Consider the following 25383-nt stretch of genomic DNA (forward strand, 5'->3'; position numbering starts at 1 on the left):
TCCAGTGGTCTTCCAAAGTCTGACACAAAGCTGTTCATTCTGAATCTCTTCTCTGAAGACTCTGCATTGCTGTGAAGAAAAGTGAAATAAAAGATTGCTTACACTCTAGCCCATTCTCCTACAGAATCCTGGTTTTCGGCATGTAGGGCAGGCTGGCATATTTCCACTGAGCATGTATTGAGTGCAAGTCCCTGTACAGAGCATGCAGACAAACCTCAGAACTGAGAGACAGTATTTCTGAACATGTACAAATAAACCCAAGGCAAAAGCCCCAAGATGAGGGCCCATGGACCTTCCTGGAAAGAGACATCTTGCTGAGGGATCTCCTGATATTCTCCATCATACACCAGCATTTCTCAGCGGGACTCTTCAATCATCTGTATTGTCATTACTTGAAGTCCTTCTTAAAAGGTAGAATCCTGAGTTTCAGACCCTCAGAATTTCTGGAAGTAGAATCCAGTAGTCTATATTTTTATAGAATCTCCAGGATCACTACTCATGCTCAAGTTTAGAGCAACTGACCTACATCAGGCCAGTCTAAACAATGACAATATTATCTCGCAGAGATGATTTCACGTTTCTCAAAGTACTGTCATATACATTTATCTCACTCGATTTTCAAAACTGACCAGTGCAGGCACTTAGGGCAAAAATTACTATACCAAATTTACAAATGCACAAGCTAAGGTAAGGAGCAATCAGATTGCCCACTTCAGTCTCACAACCAGTTAGTGACAGGAGTGGGAAGAGCATAGATTCAATCTACAGGTCTGGAAAATCCGATCATATTTACGAAACAATAAGTTATCAACTGTCACCTGCATTTCAGAGATCAATAACCCTAGAAATTTTGCAGTCCATCAGATCGATTTCCTACCGTGATTACCTGGGTGATATCACACAAGAAATTTCTCTCAGAAGCCTGAGATTTTCCTTTTAGCAATAAGTCTAGTGAACAAATCTCATTGCCCACTGAGCAGAAGTAATGTGAAGATCATTTATTTACACAAGAGTATGACATGCAGTAGGTCACGTGTTCAGAATTTAAAGAACAATCACTTTAGGAAGACTCTGAATGACTTCTGCTCTCATGCAAATTTAAGTGGTCTTACATTTTAGTGGGTGATTTTCTTTGTCACTTCACTCTTGTTTAAAAGATGTTTGAGAACAGAGATGAGGGTGCCAGCAACCCGTGACCTAATAAGCTAAAATGTTAGCTGGCAAAAAGAAGGGCTTAAAACATTTGGAGAAAAAAAGCATGAATAAGATTGCTGGGGCCCACACCATTCCCCAATGGCAGGGCTAAGAAGCTCTGAGTAACAGCTTTTCTGCCTCTCTGGAGCATCAGCTGAGTGTGAAAGCAGACCCAAAAAGCCATCTGTGTGCAGCAGCCCTTCCATCACACAGGCCACATTTTCTCAGGATTAAGAATTGGGTCCATTAATTACCCTTGCTGAAGAACAAAGGCACACAGAGCTTTATCCCTCCCTAGGACAGAGCCAAGACAGCACCCACCATGATCTCTTGGTGTGATGGCAGTGCAATTGGTCTGATTCTCCCTCTCTGAGAACAAGAGAAAAGTTCATCTTTGTAGTCTTAGACTCTGGTAAGCATTAAATACTCAATAGATAGTCCTTTTATTCCTCTTTCCTTGCCTGATAAACTAAAAGACCTGTATGTGAAAACCCGTGATCACAGACACAGTTTGCTTCAATGCAGTTTCTAGTCATCCTACCACTGGGTAATATTTACATACTGAAACTCATAGATCACAAGTATAAAATTCAATATGTTTTTATTAATTTATATACCCATGTAACCACTACCCTCAATCAAGATATACTGAATATTTCCTTTATCCTTCCATTCCATGTCCACCCCCTTTAGGATACACTGCTCTGATCTCTTTTTCCATTAATCGGCTTTGCCTGTTCTTGACCTTCCAGTCCATTTCCACTTCCAACAGGCAATCTGTTTTGATTTTTATCACCGCAGATCAGTGTAGCCTGTTCTTGAAATTCATACAAGTGGAATCAATATATAGCTTTTTGTGCCTGTATTCTTTTACTCAGTGTTTCTGAGGTTCATCTATGTTGTTGCACTTAACAAGTTTGTCCTTTTCCTTGCTCAGTATAATTCCATTGTATAAATACACTACAATTCTTTATTCATTACAATTTCTTTATTCATTTTCCTGTTAAAGGCCATTTGAATTGTTTTCCATTTAAAGTTGTAAGTAAAACTGCTATGAACATTCTTGAAAATTCTCTCTGTAAATATATGTTTTTATCGCTCTTGAGTACATGCCTAAGAGTAGAATTACTGGGTCATTAGTACATGTGGGCTTAACTTTATAAGAAACCATGGAGAATTTTTCAAAGTGGTTGTGCTGTTTTATACTCTCACCACAGTATATAAGAATTAGAGTTGTTCTACATCCTTATCAACATTTGGTGTTGTCAGTCTTTTTAATGTTAGCCATTCTCATGGGAGTGAAATGTCACCTCACTGTGATTTTAATGTGTACTTCTCTGATGTATAATAATATCAAGTATCTTTTCATGTCCTTATTGGCTATTGGTTTATCTTCTTTTATGAAGTGACTGTATGAGTCTTTCGCCCATTTTTTAAATTGGGTTGTTTTTAGTTATTGATTTGTAGAAGTCTGGTAATATATTCTGAATATAGGTCCTTTGTCAGAAATATATATATATATATATTCCAAACATTTTCTCTTGTAATATATCCAGAATAAAAGTCTTCTGTTAGATATATTTTTTGCAAACATTTTCTCTTGATCTGTGATTTGTATTTTCTTTTCTTAAAAATGTCTTCTGATGAGCAGAAGCTCTAAGTTTCAGTTAAGTTCAATTTGTTAACTTTTATGTTTATTGCCTTTATATCCTCTCTAATAAATAATTGCCAACCCTAAAATCACGAAGATATTCTCTATGCTTTCTTCTAGAATCATAGTGTCCAATACGGTAAGTAGCCACTTGCCACAGGTGACTATTTAAATTTAAATTAAGTAAAATTAAGTAAACTTTAAAACTTGATTTCCTGGTATTCACATTTCAAGTGCTCAATAAGCACTTGTGACTAGTGGCTACCTGATTGGACAGCACAGAGAACGTTTCCATCGTCACAGAAAGTTCTATTGGACAGAGCTGTTCTAAGGAGCTTTCTGGGTATATGATCTATATTGAGATAGGGGACAAGGTTCATTTTTTTCCTTATGTTTATCCCAGCACTATGGTTATAAATTGATCTTATATGAAATTCATTGTAGTATTTCTACATACTAACAAACAATAAGAAAACTAAAAAAATAATTCCATTGACAATAGCATCAAAAAAAATAGAATACTTAGGAATAAATCTAATGAAGAATGTGCTTTGGTTATGCCTGTGAAAATTAGAAATTACAAAAGCCAAACATCATAAATTTCAGCTTGATTAAAATTATGGTTGAAACCAGAAGCCACAAGCTTGCAACATTGAAATAATAAGAAACTTTGATATGTTGACTGAGCTAGCAATTAACACCTTGTTATAAGTATCATAAAAAAAAAAAGAATGAAGAATATTTGTTCTAGAGATGAATGTATGTGTCCCTCCAAAATTCATAGGTCAGAATTTAATACCCTATGTGATGGTATTGGAAGATAGGACCTTTGAGAGGTGATTAAGTCATGATGGTGGAGCTCTGATGAGATTAATGCCCTTATAAAAGAAGCACCAGAGAGCTCCCTCACTCCTTCCTCCATATGAAGACACAGTGAGAAGATCGCCATCTATGAACCAGGAAACAGGTTCTCGACAGACACTGAACCTGCCAGCACTCTGATCTTGGACTTCTCAGCTCCAAATTGTGAGAAATAATTTGTTACTTATAAACCACCTTGTCTATGGCATTCTGTGATGGCAGACTAAACAGACGAAGACAATTTTTAGACAATTTAGAATCACCAAGAATTTTAGTGCCTTTATTTTTGTCTCAGTCCTACCTATTCTATATCCTGTTATCATGAAATTGAAATCTAGCTGATGTATTCAGGAGTACTCCTGTGCCAACCTAACCTTTAAAAAGTTACAATTGTTTATTTTGATAGGAACTTGAACCTTAAAATTATTTGTTTCACTTATTTGTTTTAAGAATTTATACCCCTCGTTTTCAGCTTGTTATAAGAAATGCAATTTGAACTTAACCAATGATTACAACATCACTGAACTGCAGCAGCCAGAACAAAAAGACTCTTCAGACTGTTCTGATTCTTAGTCTTTTCTTTTTCTCACCACGGGTTGTGTCATGTATTCTCTCTCCCTGTGGAATAATCTGAACCTGAGCAGAGAGCCTTTAATGTGAAGATCCATCCTGTTCTCTGACAGTGACTTTCATTCACTTCCATGGAATTCTCCTTCTCACAAACTCTGACTCCCCAAACTCTTCTGCCTTATATTTCAGACCCTCCACCCTCATATCCGCTGGCCTTTCCAGTGTTCTCTTTCACCAGTCCTCTCCTAAAGTCCAGCCACATGGGACCTGACTGTCCCCTGAGGCACTCAGGACTGTCCCTCTGTGTGCCTTTGCTTGTGCTGGTCATTCTACTCCTCTTTGTCTGCCAAAATCAAATACCTTCTTCACTGTCCAATTCAAACATCACTGCCTCATGGAGACTCTCTGATTTCCATGGAGGCAGGAATCTGTCTCTCCCCTGTGCCGCTTCTGTATTTTTACTGACCTTCTCTTAGAGATTGTATCCCTTCCTGGCTCCTGTCAGAGCTATTTGTATGCAGTCTTTTCTCTCCTATCTGCTAGTCTGTATTTTATTTATCTTTGCATCTCTCAAAGGGCCTTGCAGCCATTAGATCCCCAATCGGTGTTCTGAATGGCTTATCTGCAGGGTGGTCTGAAGCCCTGATTCCCATGAGAGACACAGCCACCTCCAGTGTTTAGTGAAATGTACCTTCCTCTGTGACCCAAAGACGAATCAGATCAGGAGGACAGACTCCTCCCACTTCTATTGGCAGAGGGAAAAAAATCCCATAATGTTCTGGGTTATTCCCCTTAGGATTTTCTAGATTTATGACTAGTTTTTAAAAATGAAGTATCTGCTGCTATACAAAGAGTCTTAGCAAGCCCACAACTCTCCTTAGGTTTGCCCTGCTCGTGAAAAGCGGTGGGCAGACCAGCTGCGGGCGTCTTGTATTTCCCGTGGACTTTTAAAAATGCGTAAGATAAACGAAGACCTAATAAGAGTGAAAGTTTCTGTACTTAACAACCTGAGAAAATAGTAATAACCACTAACATTTATGGAGCCATAGCCTATGCTAAGAGCTTTATCTCATGTAATTAGACCAGGTAGAGATTCCAACCAAACACTTCTCTGTGTGTAGAAGCACCATTTGGTTGCATTAGCAGTCGGTGGAACTTAGCAGGAAGATGAGAGTCTCTCTGGGGCATGGAAGATTGTGCTTCCTTAGGATGACCTTTGGCATAGCCCTGGGCAAGCCCGCAGCTGTGCACTCAGTAAACATCTCTTAAGTGATGGGTAACTAAAAGTAACTCCTGAACAAAGGTGGATAAATGAAATCAGATACATAAAATAGTCGAATTTTCTGCCTGTTGGTAGTGATAGACATCTAGACACCTCCAAATGACAGGACCTCCTCGGGAACTACTCACTGCATCTGCATTCTGCCAACTAGTTCCTATGACCTGGGTCACTATCAAACACCTTGAAAGCTGACACTTTCCTGCTATTAGCTTTTAGTTGTACTATATTCATCTTTTAGTGAATGCCATATTCACGTAAATTGCAACTCAAGGTAAAATGTAATTTCCATTTTTACAAAGTCATGAGCCCCTAATGAAGAACACCTTCCTCCCGTCCCCACACACACACACACACACATACACACCTGGACAAAGTGCACTTAGCAAAGGCTACGAAGGAGGGTGTATGAGATATATGACGTCTGGGCTTGATATATATTTTTTAAGAATTCCAAAATATTCAACATAAAAATGCGATCTAAGCCTTTCCTGTAACTCTCTCTCTCTGGCAGATTTATGATAATGGGGCTATAATGCTTTAACAAGACAGCAAAGAGAATAAATGGCTCTTTAGCTGAGAAAGTAGGGGAAAATGGTTCTTTAATCATCACTATCCATAAAGAATCCAGATAAGAGGTCCCCCTCACCCACCCCCGTCACAGAATAGCAAATATTCCATGAGGAAAATAATCCCCATTAAAGCTACATCTTGGGCCTAAAAGCTTTTAAGAAAGGTGATGTCAGCTTTGTGATAGCATTTCTCCCTCTGCGGTGTACTTCACTAGTGAGCACCAATATCTGGTTGGCTTCTCCTTCTGGATTCAGTTTACCCTTCCGAGCCTGGGCTCAGGTGGGCGTGGCTAGTTCTGACCAATGAGCTATGAGAGGAACGGATGAAGAACAGGGAGCAGGGGTGAGATCACCAGGCTTTTCTTGCCCCTCACAGTAATCAAGAAAGCTGGGAAGTGGGGACAATGTATCTACAAGTGGAGAAGCTCATGCCAACCCCTGGAAGATATGTAACTTGAGCAAGAAATGAGTCTGGGTTGTGTTATACTGAGATTTGGGAGTTGGTACTGTCTCATAACCTAGTCTGATTGCTGCACATTTCCTCCCTTAACAGAAGTCACTCCGTAGTCATTGATCCCAAAACTGAAATTATTAATCTAATATGATCCCAAGACGAAAACTTCAAGGGGAAAACTTGCCCATTTTATTGTAGTGTCATTGGCTCTGCGTAGTTGAATTGATCTCAGCCCTGCAATCCAAAGCTAATAAATGAAGGTCCATCCACGGATGTCAAATATATGTTCTTTCTCGGGAAAACAGTGATTTTTCCTGATGGCTGCCTGGAGTGGTGGTTTGAAAATGATTCTGAAGCAAAGTATTAGCTATGCAGGGAAGATAACACAATTGATCAGTGATGTCTGTTGAAGGAATGGGCACACGAAGCTGGGGCAGGGGTTGTGGTCTCTGCCATCCTTGGGCCTCACAACTGTCAAAGGGATGCACATACTCTTCCCAGATGTCAGTAGTGATGAGATCTTCGTGAGCCACTCAGCCCTGCCCTGAGTTGCCTCCATGGGGAAAAAGATAGAGTTAAGTTGTAGATTCAGCACTAGTTCATTTTGAGCTTGCAGACTTGATCAGGTATCTTAAACAGAACAGCGGAGTCACATTCTAAAAGTGTGCTACCTGATATCCTACTTGAGGAAGTTACCAAAGATATCCTTGGTAACAAACTACCAAGAGAGCTTGATATAGAAAACAGTCAGAATTCCGACATGTCGGTCCCTTCTGACCCATCACCATGGTCCTCCACTGAGTCTCCTTTCCAAATTCATCTTACTGTTTTACTGAGAGACACACTCAAGCTGAAGCTGGGGTTGAATGAGGCAACGTTTTGACAAGTGTAGCTGCTGCATGAATGCTTAGGACCTGGCTGTCGCAGGGGAAGATGAGCTTCTTCTCTCTCCTGCTCTTTGCATAGACATTTCAGCTCTCACCAGGACTTCCACTAACACTGAAAGAGTGAACTAATCTTTACTGAGTGCCACTGTGAGCCCAGGGTACGCCAGCAGCTCTACAGGCGTTAGCTCGCTTAATCTTTCCCAAATCCTAGGAGGCAGATACTATTTATTTTTACAGATGACGAATCTCAAACATAAAGAGGTTAAAAATCCAGCCCAAAGTTTCAGTAAGTAAATCTGGAAATGTATGACTCTGGGGCCCATGCTTGGTCCAGTATGTGATAAAAGAAAACAAATCTAATTGCTTACTAATATCTTTCATTCGATAGAAAGGGGAGGTTAAAAATTACTGATATGAAATAATTTAATGTAGTGGTTCATAACAAGAATTTCAGAGTCAAAGAGTCTTTAGTTTGAGGACTCGCTCCACAGTTTTGTTTTGTTTTTGTTAGTTTGTTTGTTTTTACCTGTGAGACCTCAGACAAGTGGTTCAGCCTCATTTTTCTCATCTGTAAAGTGAGAATACTTAAAAGGTTTACTACTTCATCTTCCCATGAGTACTTAATGAGATTATACATATAAAGTGAATAGCAGACCTTGGCATATGGTAATTTTTTTTTTTTAAAAGCTCTCATTATTCTCAATGATTTTTAATTCTTTCCTCAATGCCTAATTATCACAGGCAAATTTAAAATTGGTTGTTTTACATTAAAGTTGGCTGAATGAAAAAAATAATATTCATTTTAGAGAAAATTTCTGCCAAATAAATGTCAAGTTTACTAAGATCTAAAAGCTTGTTTAACTGATCCATATAGGGATTTTTCCACATGTCTGTTTCTTTCAGTTTTCTATTATGATAGACTGCAACCAAATGCCATGTCTTACACTGCCCCAGACTCATGAACATTATTTAAGGTGCAGCCCGAGGGCTGATCCATTATTTTACTAAAAGTAAAAAAAGTTTAGATTTTCTCCTAAACCTCATTAATAGCATGTAGAGTTACAATGACCCCTGTTCTTTGATTGAGATTTTTCAAAACCACTGTCAAAAGAGAAACCATTTGCAGTAGGCCTGAACTGCCAATTGGAAGAATGGAAATGCAAGTCACTGAGATCACCAAGGTCATCAAGACATATTAAGGAAACGTAGTAGTCAGGATTCTCCAGAAAACAGAAGCAATAGGTGAATGAGTGAGTGTGTGTGTGTGTGTGTGTGTGTGTGTATCTTTCTATCTACCTATCATCTTTCATCTATCTATCTATCTATCTATCATCTATCTGTCTTTCTATCTGTCTACAGAGAGAAGGGGAGACAGATTTATTTTAAGGAATTGGTCTATGTGGTTGTGGAGATTGGCAAGTCCAAAATCTGCAGGAAGGCCAAAAGGCTGTACACCTAGGGCAGAGTTGCAGTTCAAGTCTGAAAACAGTCTTTTGCCAGATTCCTTTTTGCTAGAGGCAGGTCAGTCTGTCTCTAGAAAAGCCTTCCGTTGATTGGAGAAGGACTACCCAATTACAGAAGATGATCTGCTTTACTCAAAGAATATTGATTTAAATAATCTAATTTAAAAAAATAACCGCAAAACATCTAGAATAATGTTTGACCAAATACCTGGGTACCATGGCCTAGCCAAGTTGACATATAAAATTAACCATTGCAGGAGGTCATGTTCTATTTTGGGCTAGTGTTTTCATCTATAAAATTGCCTGCATCCTACATCAAATAAATCCGTCTCAATAGCCCTGCAAAAATCCATCTGTCCCTTGGAGGAAAAGGAAGATAATAGGGTATTATTATTCCCTGACCACTCTACGAGATGTGCCCTAATCTGAGTTTGTTCTTGGCTTCTCTTACTACTGTTGCAATTGACACCACATTTTCAAATCCCGTGGACCAATATAAGAGAAGCAAAGGCATGCGCAGATGTCTATGAGGACATGGAAAGAGAAAGGGAGAGTTCATATGTCTTTAGCAGCTTTTCAGTGGCTGTTAAAGAGTTTCTCAACCATATGTCTTCATATGCTTCAATAAAATGGTATTTTCCTTTCATTTAAAATGTGTTTAATCTTTTTCCAGACCCTGATGTCTGGAAATAGCTGAGTTGTAGGCAGAATTGTTCCCTTTACCCAGGCATTTGCTATAGTTCAAGTGCAGGCTGGAGACTAAACAACAGACACTGGAGACTGAGTAATGAAATACAATAATAAGAATACTGCTGCCAGGCTGTAGAGATTACGTGAGATAGTGGATGTAAAAGTTAGGATTTGTGCTAACTTTCTTCAGTTTATTCCCCAGCTCCCTTTCTACCCTTCCCCATCTTTGATGGCAGGTCTGGCTGCTGGTTGTGCTGTGTTCAGCCAATGGGAGCAATGGTGCGAGAGGAGGAAGCGGGAGGAAAGTAAGATCTCTGAGAGGTCTCATTGGGTTAGCTGTGTTCTTAGACTCAAAGTCACAGCTCCTCTCAGTTGCCCTTTCTGCAGAACTCCTGGGTTCCAGTCAGTCCCCCTTCAGACTGGGGTGGTATCTACTCAGTGTTGCGAGCCCTGGGGTGCCACCTATCCTGTAGTATTGTCCTCCTCCCTGGCCACAACTTGTGAATAGTCTCTCCAACAAAAGCTCTTCTAATTACCTAATTTGAGTATGCTACCTGTGCCTGCTGGGGTCAAGTATAAAGGGATTCAACATGTTATTTTTCTCTTTTTAAAAAGAGTTCGAATAAAAAAAATTCTCTAAAACATTTCTGAGATTTTTGCAAACCATAACTAAATGAATACCTTCTGATGTTACTCAGTGTTCTTTAAGCACCCATGTAATAAGTTCCTTCTTAAATCTAAAGCCCAAAACAAATAGTCTTTATCCCGCTATGAGAAATCACATAATCCTTAGCATTTGCCTTTTTATCCTAATTTCAAGGAAACTCAAGTGTTCAACTCAGTGTTTATCGTCAATGATTCAGTCTAATACTCTGTAACAACTATTTCTCTGCTCCTTAAAATGTTTTTAAAAACTAGTTTTCATCTTGCTTTGCTGTTGTCTTTTTTCACTGTTTTCAGTCTGGTGAGTCACCTAAATTCTTTGGGGACAAAGGAGAAATACATCTTAACAAATGAATATTTCAATATAAAAATCATGCCTGTATCCGTATTAAGACTATGCAAAAGAACAAAGAAACCCAGGTTAATAAGGGTCCACTTGAAAACGAGCTCCAGAGGCAAGCAGCAAAATGCCAGGAGAAGGCAGATCCCACCCATAAGTACCTGAGTCCAGGCAGCAAATCCATAACCAGGCCCGTCTCTCCATCAACTGGAAGTAACCCCAGCCCTGGATACTATTTCGGTTTCTTCAGTTTCCTGTGGGTCTTAACAGTCATTTAGGAACGGCCCGAACTTACTCTTGGTGTGGAGCTCCTGTCTTGGTCAGCAAGGTCAGCACAAAAAACATGAAAATTACGAAGACTGCAAGACCAACCCAAAATCCAATCACAATGGAATCTGCAAGACAGTTAATATTGGGATTAGTATTTCACAGCAGCTGAAAACTTCAACATTCAAGGGATCTGAGCTTTCTGGTACATAAAATGAGAGAAGACATCAATAATCTTATGATGAGATCTTTTCTCTCTTTTTTTTTTTTGGTAGAAGCTTTATTCGTAATAGCCACTCCCTCCCCCACCCCTAACCGCCCCCCCCCCAAAAAAAACCTGGAAACAATGTAAATCAGTATGCGAAGGGATGAACAAATGCGGTCTACTCATACAGTGAAATACTACATTGTAGTATAAATGGAAGAACTGCTATACATGACTTTATGAGACAATCTTAACCCATCCCTCATCTGAGGACATATGAGATATACGGAATGAGAGAGAGTGAAGTATCTGTCACCGCTGGGTTTCTGTCTCAGATAACACTAAGAGACTTTGGCCTTACTGACTCTTGGTTTCCACATCCTGGTGAAGGAACCTAGGCTGTGTAGGTCTTTAAGATTTCACTGAAGTGCCTTGAGTTAGCGAATACAGTTTTTAGTAGAGATTGCATTTCCATTTAATTTGAAAATGCAAAATTAAATACAATATGAAGTTTTAAAAGAATTCTTATTCAAAACAACCCAATTTTGTATTTTCACTTCTGTTCACACTGGAATAGCTCAGGTCTTCATTATCTTTTGCTAACATGTGAATGGCGTCCTGCGGGCTCTGTCTTCTATCTTTCTGTGTGTTTCATCTCTGTATGAACCTCCTTTATCACAGCTCTGATATCTCTTTTATGAAAAATTCTTCAACAAAGATAAAATTGACCTTTTCCAGATTAAAAAGGATTCCATACATAAAGCACTTTATACAATGTTTGTCATCTGAGAAGATGGTATCCCACATTTTCCAGCTATTATTATTAAAATTATCATTTTCTCCCAGCTCACCCCTATTTTAAATCCTATGTTTCCAATCAGACTTAGGGACATTGTGTCCCTGTATTTACCTTAACTCTTAGCCACAGCTTCCTAAGACCCAAGCCTTTTCAAGAACTCTTACCTTTACCTGGCTGGAAAACCCTGCCCCAACCTAGAGCTGATAAAAGTCCATCCATCCTTCCAAGCCCATTCCTTACGCCACCTCCTTCACCAAGGACTAATTTCCCCACCTGAGGACTCTCTCCTTCCTCTGAGTCTCATGACATTTTGGTCATGTGCTTCTCTACATAGCCCTTCCTTGGCTAATAGTCACAAGTGTATGTCTCTGGGATAGGAATGAGACTGGACTATCTACAGAACCTGGCATATACATAATAGGGTCACAAATCTGGGGGAGACAACAGAATTGAATCATTTTATATTTTCTGACCTATTCTAATAAGTTTATCTACATAGAAATACAGTGAGGATGCTTACCGGTTGAAAAAAATGGAGCTTATATACTAAATGTGATTAAATGCAAAACATTCTCTGTATACATAACATTTTTTCTAAAGTGAAGAAATCAGATTAGAAATTTACTCTGCATATTCATATTTTTATTCTCCACATACTATTGCTTGGAGGTTAACAACTTTTATTTAACAACATTTATTCATTACTCTGGATGCGAAATTAATATATCTTTCCTGGAGTTAAGCGTGCCAAAAAATAGAAACTGTAGACTTTGTCTTATAATGGAAACGAGGCCTAAAAAGTTCATAAGGTCAAATATCAAGAACACATGTATACAAGTGCAACTAACATATAACAGTAACATCTCAATTATGGGGGTACTACTCATTTATTGTACAGATAAATGAGAGCACACTGTATTTCAACTGCTTGCATAGCAAAAACAAATTCTAAAGTAATACACCAGCATTAAATTCTCAATTGAAGATCTAATCTAGTCGTTTTGATTCATTTTTCAAATCTGTTTACTAGGAAGGACATCTTTCACACTGCAAATGATGCCGGCATCCCCTCCACTTCCTAAATCCAGGGTGGGCAGAGGTGGAGAAAAGGTGCCTTTAACCCAGCCCAGTTCCCTCCCCTTGCCCTGCTAGTGCCCCAAAGCAACAATAATGTGGGACATGGGAGGTTCGCAGCCCTCAGGGAGTTGGGGGAGCAGAGTGCAGATGAGGAGGACTGTGGCTAGAATTTGAGAATCCCCATGATCCAACATTTCCAAATGTTTTCTTGATAATGCGGCATCTGTTTCTCATCACATGTTTCATTTAACTTCGCTTATTTGTGTTGCTTTGCTTATTCACATTCCCCCTCAAATGAAATTCTGCTTCTTTAAATTATTTCCATTACTTCTCTTCTGCTCATCCTCTGCCAAGTGGCCCAACCCCAGGGTACTTTCTCACCCTGAGCCCCTTTCCAATATCATGGGAGATTCCCCATCTCATCCCAGGAACATCTAAACTCTCTTGAAATTTTATTTATATGCCAAGTTTCATGAGCATGGGCACTGTAGTAAAATAGGAACATGCAGCCCCTGGTCTTCCTCAAAACACCCTTTCTTGGAAGGAAGTCAGAATAGCAGTTTACATAGAGAGAAGCTCCAATGAGGCCAGTGGTTAAGGATGCCAAGAGAAGCCTTCCATAGAGGGTTCTAATGGAGCCAAGCAGCCACCCTGTCCTGTCTAGAAACTGAGCTACTCTGAGAGCATTATAGTAAGGGAGTAGAGTACATTGCACAGGGAATTCCAAATGGGATGTGTCATAATAAGATAACTTCCCCTTAACCTGACCTCTAATGAATGGAACGAAATGAGAGCTGAAAGCTCACAGCTGCACGTCTTTGACTGGTATGGTCTTTTCTCCATGTAGTATCTTTTCTATTCTAAGGTAGGACTATAGCAACTACCTCATCTTTCACCACTTCCTCTCCACTTCCTAAGAATAAATTGTGATCTTTCCTTCTCATGGTTGTGTGTAAAACAAAGGTTAATATTTAATTTGAAAGACAGGGTTCAGGATACCAGAGCCAGCAATGTCCTCACACCACTTCTGGTTCCTAAGGTGTCAGGGTCAGTTCTGTGGTATGAATTCCTGGCAAGGGGCCAACAACGATGCTCCAGGATTTCTCTCTACTATGCCCGCAATGTCCTGTCTTATTCCCAGCCTTCACAAGCTCTAACTCTGCTTCTCAGCTTGCGAACCTAGCTGCTTACTGACACATCCATGCATGTATCTGGCATTATCTGTAAGCTGACATATGATAAAAGCATGGAATGTCATCACCACTGATGGCTCAAAATAAGAGGATGCTCCTTCAGTCTTTCCTCAATGCAGAAGCTAGAGTGGTCCTGCTAAGATGTAACCATGTCCACTCATTGACTTATAGGCTTTTGCTTCTGCTTCTCAAAGAACACCCCGTCTCACCCAGCTAAGCCCTGCATAAATGTCCCATTTCTCTTCTTTATAGCAAAATTCTTGAGAGATCTGTCTGTACATACCATCTCCAATTCCTCTCCTCCTGTTTTTCTTGAACCAAGTCCATCAGCCTTCCCCTCCCAACACTTTACTAAAATGCTTTTAAAATCATTGCCACAAACTTCTACATTGTAAATCCAACAGTTAAGTCTTAGTCCTCACCTAACTTGACACAGACCATCATTTCATCCTTGAAATCCTTTCTTCACTTGACTCCCAGGAAACCACAATTGCCCAGTTTTCTTCCTCTCTTTCTGGAAATTCCACTCAGGTTCCTTTGCTGCTGTCTTCTCGACACACCTCAATTTCTAAATACGAGCATGTCCCAGGGCTCAATGCTTGGACCTCTTTTGTTTACCTATACTCATTCATCCAGTCTCTTGAGTTTGAATATCACTTATATGCTGATGACTCTCAAATTTCACTGCACACCTCCCCACTCTGTGTCTTCTTGGATGTCTGATAAGTCTCAATTTAACACATCCAAAACTGAGCTCATGAAATTCTTGCTTCTTCCATAGTCTTAGTTAATGGCAAATCATCGTGCCAATTAGTGAGATCATAAATCTTCAAATCATCCTTGGCCCTTCTCTTTCTCTTCCACCCCTTTGCCAATCTATTGACAAATTCTACTTCATCTATCTTCAAAAAGTATCCAAAATTTATATACTTCTCACCACTCCACTGCCCCCACCATAGTCTAAGCCACTATCGCCAGCTGCCTGGACCACCACAATAGCTCCCTGAACGGCTCTGCTTCCAATCTTATTCCCCTCCTTCTCCTGCTGCAGAGAGGTTTTATTGAAGCCAGGTACCATACCACTCCTTTTCTCCAAACCCTGAAATGACTTCTCAAAAAAAAAAAAAATAGAATAGAATCAAAGTCATTAGCGTGACTTCTAGGGCCCCTGTGCCCTCTTCCCCATTCCCTGACTTCGTCTCCTGCTGTTCTGCCTCTTACTCACTCCCTTGCGCCATGCTGGCCTCACTGTTGATCCTTAAAGGTTCCAGTTCATTCCTGCCATGGAACATTTTCTGGAATGTTCTTCCCCAGATGTCTTATAGCTCAATCTCTCACTTCCTTGAGGCCTTTTCTCAAATTTTTCCTTCTCAGTAAAGCCTTCCATAGCCACTCTGTCTATACTTTCACCTCCATACTTCACATCATCTTCTTCTCTTTTATTTATTCTTTTGTATTTATTTTTTTAAATCACCATCTGGCATGGTTTAATTATTTAACTTATTTATTGTCTTTCTCTTCCACTGGAATTCAAGACCTACATGAGGAGGTATTTTTGTCTTTTATGTTCACTGTTTTATCTCCAGTGCTTAAAATAGTACTGCACATACAGGCACAATAAAGATGTGCTGAATGAATGAAAGTTCATTCCACTGGTACCAAATATATGTCACATATATATCTACTTCTGATACATTATAAGGTTTAATACCAGATTAAAAGCTGAGAGCAAAACGAAAATTCAAATGGCCATCAGAGGTTGTTTCTCAGATGAAAGATCCTTTGAAGGTAGGAATCTTAATTTCAGCAGACAGAATAACCTAGTCTAACTAAAGATGTAGCTATTGTTGCCGAGTATGACTCATTACAGGTAAAACAAACGAAGATAACTGTTATGGTCATTCCTATCCTGACCTTGAAATGTATTGCTGCTATTCTTTTGTACCTGTACCCAAATGGCTTTGAATTTTGCTCAGCAAAACAAAGGGCTACACTTGAAGGTCAGAATCACAGCATTTTAAAATGAAAGAGCCTACCTCAATGTACATAGCACAATAGTGACCATCTTTTTTATTTTCTTGTATGTATGGGGGATTTAAAAAAATTTTAATTCTTTTGTATCTCATATATTGTCAAGCTAAGGGCCTCTTCTTTAATCAGATCTCTTACATCAGAACAGTAAAGACTCACCTAGAGATTTTTGGTTTTTTCCTGATCTGAATGTTAAAACTCACAAAAGCATTCTTTATTAGTGGTACAGTAGGTAAAGTAAGTCTGTGATGTGTCACACTTCTGTCTGTCTTTTGCAGAAATTTTTTCAAGTTATAATCATTTCTAGAATATAATGTACTTCTAAAAGATTTTTCAAGCAAACAAAAACTCATAGACACAGACAACAGTTCAGTGGCTACCAGAGGGAAAGGGGGTTTGGGGGGAGGAGGTAGATAAGGGTAAAGGTGGCAAATATATGGTGTCAGAAAATTTGATGTTGGGTGGTGAACACACAATGCAATATATAGAAGATATATTATTGAATTGTGCACTTTAAAACTATATGATTTTACCAACCAATGTCACTCCAATAAATTTAATTTTTAAAGTTTTAAAATAAATAAGTAAATAAAATGCTTTTTTAAAAAAAGATTTTAAATTGTCTCTGGAAATGTACCAACCAAAATTACAATAGCATGTATGCCTTCTTCGCCACTTAAACTAAGGAAAAGGGGCAAAAGAAAACTGACACAAAAAATAAAATGTGTTACCAAGGTGTAAAAGCCTATATTAAAGGGAAATATATGGCAATTTGCCCAGCCATTTTGATTTCCACTAAAATTATTAATAAGCAGTGTCTTTACTTAAATTGTCCCAGAGAAAGAGCAGATCAAAGAATTAAATTAAAGAGAGTAATTTCACATTCTGTCCGTAACAGTCTTCCATCAGATAATCAATGATAGCATATTCTTATGGATCCCGTGTGCCTTTTTTTTTTTATTTTCACAAAGTAGTACTGAGCAGACATGAATAAAGGAATAAGTGAAAGCATTTAATTATTACTATTCACTTCAGAGGTAAAGGATATGCAGCTTAATTAATGGTTTTTTAAGGCACAAAAATAGAAAGTCCTCTATAGAGGAAGTAATTCCAAAGCCCTTTACAGACCCATTGGTAGAGACCAGAAGGTAGCAACCAGCAGGAGTATCCCTGCCTCCATCCCTCTAATTTTCTAGTCAAATGTTCTAATACAGCCACCGGCAAAAAGTGGCATCTGAGCCCTTAGGACTCACACATGACGCCTGGGCTGTTATGACCTTTCCTACAACAGGGAAATGAGACAAAGCCTAAAGCACTTAAGTAACTGAAATGGGGAGTTGACCAAGATAGAAATTTAGGAGTCTCCTGAGTTCCATTTCTCCTATGGACACAACAAATATATGGCTGTATGTGGAACAATTCCCTCTGAAAGAGATCCAGGAACAAGCTGAGTGACTCCTACGTATCTGGCAAATGAGAAAATATCCACATCTAAATGAGTGGGAAAGGCTGAGACATACTCTTGCCATAAACCTGCTCCCAGCACAGCAATATACAATTGGGAGGGAACCCCCAACTTCCATCTTCTCTCTGAGGAGGAAAGGGTTTGGATTGTACATCTAGAGCCCCAATTTTTAAGACTCCCACTTGAGAGGTGGGGCCCCAAAACATCTAGCTCTGAAAATCAACAGGGCTTGCATCCATGAGAACCCCAAGATTATATAGCAAACAAAGAAGTAGTCCTTAATGGGGTTACAAGTCCTTACCATGGCTAGCCCCTCAGGGCTCAGTGCAGAGGGAACAGGCAAAAACACCATTCTCCCAGTCTTTCTTTAAAAGGATTTATCTGCTTACCTTAAAAGATGCTGCCTGAAGGCCAGGCTTCTAATTTAGCAGGCATTTAGGGGCTGGTGATCCTTTCCAGAGATCAGTGAAGCTATTGGACATCTCCCCAGCCTTCTCCCTTCACCCCACTCCAATAATAAAACCAAGTCACCGGTATCTCCCTGAAAGGAGGTTGTACACAAGTCAGGTGGCCTAGCTTTTGCAGCGGCTACCCAAGGGACAGGCCTCCCAGCTCCTGCCTCTGATATGCGATGGGGCTTATATTCATGAGTCCCACAGGACTGTAATAAACAAAGAAGCAGTTCTTAACAAGCACAGGAACACCCCTTCATGGCTACTCAGCAGGCACAGCACAGAGGGAGCAGACAAAAAGCCCATCCCCCAGTTTCTCCCTGGAAGGGGTTTAACTACATACTTTTCAGCTGCTCTCTGAGGATCTGGCTTCTAATAAGACTATATCTAGGTGCTGATCATGAACCTCCTCTTTGGGACATGGACAGTCTTTACATATCATCAACTACTGAGAACCACTAAGAACAAAGATGGTTGCTTGGAAAATCATAACAATATGAGAGACAACAAGGAGCTCAGGCCTGGCTGAGTGTCAAGGTCCATCTCCTACACAAGCCCACTCTGTCAAGACTAGGAACAGAGGCTGTTTTATCTAATGCACAGAAACCAACACAGAGAGTCAAGGAAAACAAAGAAAAGGAGGAATGTGTTTCAAACAAAGGAACAAGATAAATCTCCAGAAACAGATCTTATTGAAATAAAAATAAGTTGTCTGATAGAATTCAAAACGGTGGTCATAAACATAGGGGTAAGCTCATTGCCATAAGTCTTAGAGGTTATTTTTTGGATTTGACACCAAAAGCAAAGGCAACAAAAGCAAAAACAAACAAATGGGACTACATCAAATTAAAAGACTTCTGCACAGCAAAGTAAACCATCGACAAAATGAAAGGCAACCTGTGGAATGGAAGAAAATATTGGCAAACCACATATCTGATAAAGGGTTAATATCCAAAATATTCAAGGAACTCATACAATTCAATAGGAAAAAAATACAATTAAAAAATGGGCAAAAGACCTGAATAGACATTTTCCCAAAGGCATCCAAATGGCCAACAGGCACATGGAAAGGTGCTCAACACCACTAATTATCAGGGAAACACAAATGAAAACCACAATGAGATTATCACTTCATACCTATTAGAATATCTATTACCAAAAACACGAGCAATAACAAATGTTGGTGAGGATAGAGAGAAAAGGGAACCCTCGTCCACTGTTGGTGTTCCTAGAAATGTAAACTGGTACAGGCACTGGGAAAACCAGTATGAAGTTTCCTCGAGAAATTACAAACAGAACTACTATGTGATCAGAATTCTACTTCTGGGCATATATCCAAAGGAAACCACTATCTTGAAGAGGATATTCATATTTTCATGTTCATTGCAGCATTATTCACAATAGCCGAAGTAGGAAAACAATCTGAAGTGTCCATCAATGGGTGAATGAATCAAGAAAACGTGATACACATACAATATGAAATATTATTCAGAAGAAGGAAATTATGTCCTTTATAACAACATGGATGAGCCTGTGTTGGGCATTATACCAAGTGAAATAAGCCAGACAGAAAAAGACAAATATAGCATGGTATCACTTATACGTGAAATCTAAAAAAAAAAATTGAACTTGTAGTAACAGACTAGAAAATTGTTTACCAGGGGCTGAGGGGTGGGGGAAATAGGGAGATGTTGGTAAAAGGGTACAAACTTTCAGTTATAAAAATGAATAAAGTCTAAGGACCTAGTGTATAACATGGTGAGTACAGTACAATACTATACTGTATAATTGAAATTTGCAAGAGAGTAGAACTTAAATGTTCTCACCAATAAATAAGTAAAGGAACAGAAATACCTGAAGTGATCAATATGTTAATTAATCCTTTCATAATGTATACATACATCAAATCCTCACTTTGTATACTTTAAATATATTCCAATTTTGTCAACTATACCTCAATAAACTTGAAAGAAATAAAAGAAAGTCCTCTTTGCAAGGAAGCAGCAAGTGGATGTGAAGGACTGTGAAATCCAAGACAAGTCAGAGTGGTAGTGGCCAGGGGATACTAAAAGAGCAAAAGCATTTCTTTTGCCGCATCTGCATCTCCAGTTCTAATCTCTCCTATATTTCCTAATGTGTCCCCTTAACCTGAACCAGTTACGAACCTAAAGTCTTGGTAGTGCTGAGGATATTCACTTTGAAACAACCAAGCCTCTCTGAAATATTTATGGGGTAGCCATGACAGGACCTGGGAGCGGCCAGCAGTCTCTGCTTATTATGTCAATTCTACTTAAGAAAACAAAGATGCTTCATGCTAGCCAGTCACTATTCAGTTATGACTAGAGTTGAACACTGACCTTTCACAGAATTATATTTCCTTGCTCTGTGCCAGATCATTAATCCCTCCAATAACATGAAACACAATTCATGCCTCTGCCACACCGTTAGGAATAATCATGGGCTCTTCTTGTCAATCATTATGAACACACACAGACAGACCGCTCTCCGCAGTTCCAGAAAACCAATGGAGCTGAAAGGATGCTGCTGAGTGTGTGCTACAAAAGAAGGTTCTTCAGTTAATAGTTCCAGATTATACTTCTGTCACATTTTTGATAGTCCAAATGTTCACACAATTTGGGAGAGCTGGAGTTGTCAATGCTTTAACAAAATATCTCAATTTGAGAATGACATTGATTCGTGTTCCCCCACTAAGGAAAGCTTTCAAACCCTTTGTCACCCAGAATCACCAAGGCCCTCATGTAACACCATCCCTGAACAATCAGCCTATGTTTGGAGTGGGCGTTTTCTGGGGGTTGCAGGGGTCAAGGACAGAGTTCTGTAAAAAGAACATTCAGGAAAAGTAATTCCTGGGGATTTCACAGGTCAAGACAAATACATATTATGCTTACAACGAAGAATTGTATAAGACTTACATTTATGAGCCTTCAGTCCTTCAAAGGAAACTGGTCCAATCTCATAATACTCATATTCCCAGGTGTAATCGGAATTAGGTACAGATTGATGAAATGTTCTGTTAGAAATTAACCTCTCGGCAGACATCTCCACCCTGCACAAATGGAGAAAGGCAAGTGCAGAACTTGTTAACTCATCCACGACTGCACAGATGCTCTAGTTGCTCGTGACCATATTCAGGAGTTCAGCAGGCAATGGCCTCGGAAAGGTCCTATATCTACTAAGTCAGGGAGAGATCCTCACTGGCTGCCCACACCTCATACCAAGTGTCCACTATTTCCTTTTATTTCTCCACTAGACTGAAATGTATTTGAAACCAGATACCATATCTTCCTTTGTCGTTGTCCTCTAGAACTTAACCCAGTGCCTGACACATAATCAATATTTAATAACTATTGAATAAAGGAAGAGGAGGGAAAGAGTGCATCAAAATCTGTGAGCTTTCAACTTCAGCCTCACCCCTAATACCTGCATGAGTATGTAAAGGGCCTATGGAGAATAAATAAAATCAGTATCAGAATTAGCTCAGTATATATCTATTGACATATGCAACAATAAAGACATGTAACTAATCTAATGAAATGGGGTGAAGAAAAGAAGTGGACAACAAAAGTTGCATAATGGGAGAAGATCCTCAGTGGAAGTCCAGTTCTCACCCACTGCTTACTCCTAAAATTTGTCTTATTTTCAGGAGGTCTCAAGTGTCTTCTTTATGATGATGTTAGATTAGCAAATTCTGATGAGAGAAGAGGTCGCACTGTACAGTATGGATGCCTAAGGTGACAAGTCAACAGAGCCAATATTCAATACCGAAGACCTACTATGTGCAATACACTGTATATTGTGGGATAGGAGGAGATGCTTGAGACACAGACCCAGACCCCACAGACCTTCCTTTATAATGAGAAAGGAATATAAAGTGACAAATAACAGTAATATTAGAGAATATCTGAATGATACACCAGAAGATTCGCTGAGCAGTTACCATCATTGGATCCCACAAACCGAAATCTTTCTGCAGTTCTCCTTCTCCTATTCCAACCAAGGGTCAGTATACCCACCACTGCCTCTGGGGCTCAGGCAAAATCATCATCGCCCCTCTGCCCCAAGGCATGAGTCTTGCCTTCCCCTCCTCCTCACTTCCCCATCCCCAGTCCTGGACCCCATAGAAATAGACTCCAATCCTTCATCATCATATTGTTCAAAAGACGGCATGCTTTGGTCCAGAGATGCATGCCAGTGTCAGAATCGGAGCTTGACTCTGAGTACCCAGGCAGATAAATCATTCCTCCAAAGGTTGAAGAGAAGGTACCGATTCTTATTTGGGAAAGAGGGCTACACAAATTTTAAGAAATGCTGCGTATTAAGTATTCAGCAACCGTTTTAATGCCAGCACAAAAATAGCATAAAACCATTACTACAGTATCATCTTTGGCCTTTTTATTATTTGAACAAGGGGTTATTTCCCTAAACAACAAAATTAATTTCCTCAGGAAATGAAAATTAACAATTCAAATCCAAGGAGCACTATCCTTATATACGAGCATTTTATGAGAGAGAGAGGGGAGTAGCTCTTCAGTTGTTGGATTCAGAGATAAATGGTAAATTAGGATAAACATAATTTTCATTTGAGAATGTTAAGAATGCCACCAGGGTCTTCATCTTTGCTCTACCCTCATTTGCTATGTAGCCAGACAAGACATTCATCTCTCGCAGCCACATTTTCCTCATATGCAAAAGTAATCATCCTGGCTGCTAGAAAATGTCAGGAAATGGTCTGGCTATAGTCACCAATAGCCACCATCAACACCAGCCTGGCCCACATCTCAAAAGTATTTTTTCTGCTTCTACTCTCAATAACCCATTGAGATCCTTTCTCCATACATCAGCCAATGATCTTTTAAAAGGACAAACTAACCTTGTCATTCTTTAATACTTTTAATGCCTTCCCATTAATACTAAAATCCTTAAAATGTCCTATAAGCTCATGACCTGGGCTATGCTGTCTCCTCTTATCTTGCTACGTAATGTATCAAACTACTTGCATTGATTGCATTTATTCTTATACTTCATGCTCTCTGCTACTTGCACACATGCTGTTCTCTCTGGCAGAAGTGTCCTTTCTACCACCCCATCCTAACCCATTCCTCCTCCCCGGCATATTCTATTGTCCACATCGGGAGATTGGCAAATCTGGCCCACCACCTGTTTTTGTACAGACTGAAAGCAAAGAATTATTTTAACACTTTTTAATGGTTGAAAAATATCAAAAGAATAATTTATGACATTCAAGTATCAGTGTCTATAAATAAAGTTTTATTGGTACACAGCCACCCTCATTTGTTTTTATACTTTCGATTGTTTCTCTAACTTTACAACAGAGCTGAGTATTTGTGAAAGAGATAGTGTGGCCTGAAGATTATTATATTTACTTTCTTGTCTTCTATGGAAAGAGTTTGCCACGCCCTCCTCTAGAGCCATGAAAGAAAGAAAAGATCTGAGCTTCAGTTTTCACGTCAGAAAAATGAAGATGATATCGGTACCTGCTACATAGAATTGCTTTGATGTTGCATGAACTGTAAGTAGATTAAATGTGATGTTGCATAAAATGAAGTAGCCAGAACCCAGGCTAAGATCGATAAATAATAGTGCTATTATTACTAGCTAAGAAACGCTAGTCTGGAATAGAAAAGCCTAGGTTTGTTCTTCAGATATCACCAACACTCCTGTCAGCCAATAACTATCAAATTTACCATGTAATTAATTGATCTATGTGCTCCAGACAAATGAATAAAATTATAATAAAAGTAACTCAAAGGCATTCATTTAGGTGGTTTAAAAGTTATAATGAGAAACATGTACACTGTATAATTCATGCTGTTCTATCAAGACAAAAATATGGTAATAATACCTCTCCTTTCTCTTCTCTCTCTCTCTAAGGGAAATAAGATGAAATCTGGTTTGATCATATCAATTTTATTACAATTCAGCATTGCAGACAATGTAATAAGCAGAACAGAGAGAACCACGAGGCTTCATTCAATGTCAAAATGGTTAACAGAAAAATAGCAAAAAGTACATAAAACAATGAAGAAAATACAGCTGGGAGAGTGTCTTTCATGGTCTGTCCAAGCAGCTCCCCCCACAGCTGTGCTCTTCTCCACACCTGTGCACCATGGTGGCCCCCACCTGTGGCTGCCCAAGCCCACCAGACCCGCAGGTTTTCCTGCTATTCCCTCAGGTCAAAAAGAAGCATCAATGCCACTTCAGAGGGTTGGCCAGGAACTAGCAAATAAAATACATCTCTAAAAGAGTCAGATATCAAGGAATATCAACCACTTTCCTACCATAGAGAAAGTGCTTTTTCATTCCTTCTTTTACTCCCTCTTATGTCATTCTTATTCATCACAACAAACAATTTAGGGATAGATAGAGACCAAAAGATAATGAAAGTCACATGGACAAAGGCTCTGAAAGTGAAAAGGCTATCCTTTAAGAGAGGAAGAAAGCCTTGACAAATACCTGGAGACAAGAGTAAGTGAATCAGAGAGCCAGCCTATCAGAGGTTCTCCAGGGAAGCAGAATGAAATGCTGTACAGTCTCTCCCAGAGCAGCCACCATTTTGATAGCCTCCAGAGAAAAGGGAGGCTTTTGTTTCCACTGCTTTTCCTCTCAGTTCTTAACTCCCAAAGATAGGTTTGGAGGATAGACTCTCTGGACTCTCCTTTAAAGTAGTCACCTGGCACCCTTGAAAAAGTCCAATAGGCAATACTTTTTCATCCAAGTCTCAAATTAATCGGCTTGGGCCATCAAATGCCCAATGACAAACAATAAGCAGAAGGCTGTAGTAAGGCGGTATTTTATATAACATCCATTATCGAAGACCTAAGTTGCCTTTCTGAGCTTTGCAGTAACATAAGCTGTCACTGTTTCACCTTTTGGCAAATGCCAGCATGTCTGGATAGCAGCCCCCAGAGTCTGATATTCTCATCACAGTGAGGAACATCTGGGTCATAACTGGCAGGGAGGGAGTGGCTGTCTGGCACTGGCTTACTCACAGGTGGGGGTGGCGGGGCAGAGTGCTAAAAAGCAAGCAGCTGCTCTCTTCTGAACACAGCGAACAGGAAACACAGTGCTTGGAGGAACAGCTGCCTTCTGTGCCTCTGCTGCTCCTGAGCATCTCCCCCCACCCACCCCCAGACTTTCTTAATGTTGGATTTCTTCATGATATCAACATCATCAAAAATAACTTCTTCCAGAGGAAACATCCTAACCAAGCTTCCTAAGGCAGCATTGA

At 39.5% G+C, this 25383-nt stretch overlaps 1 protein-coding gene across 1 annotated transcript in view; it reads right to left on the bottom strand.

Annotated features, from left to right (window-relative positions):
* Positions 1–5: 5 nt before the first annotated feature.
* MRAP2 (melanocortin 2 receptor accessory protein 2) overlaps positions 6–25383 on the bottom strand; it is a gene marked incomplete at its 3' end in the record, with an annotated part of 38498 nt that continues 13120 nt past the window's right edge. The window contains exons 2-4 of the mRNA XM_011364916.2: positions 21047–21180; positions 10920–11019; positions 6–69 (exon numbers count right to left, since the gene is read on the bottom strand). Of these exons, the coding sequence (XP_011363218.1) occupies positions 6–69; positions 10920–11019; positions 21047–21173 (291 nt within the window). The remainder of the gene's footprint in view (positions 70–10919; positions 11020–21046; positions 21181–25383) is intronic.

Source organism: Pteropus vampyrus, unplaced genomic scaffold (genome assembly GCF_000151845.1).
Source record: "Pteropus vampyrus isolate Shadow unplaced genomic scaffold, Pvam_2.0 Scaffold102, whole genome shotgun sequence".
Classification (NCBI taxonomy): Eukaryota; Metazoa; Chordata; class Mammalia; order Chiroptera; family Pteropodidae; genus Pteropus; species Pteropus vampyrus.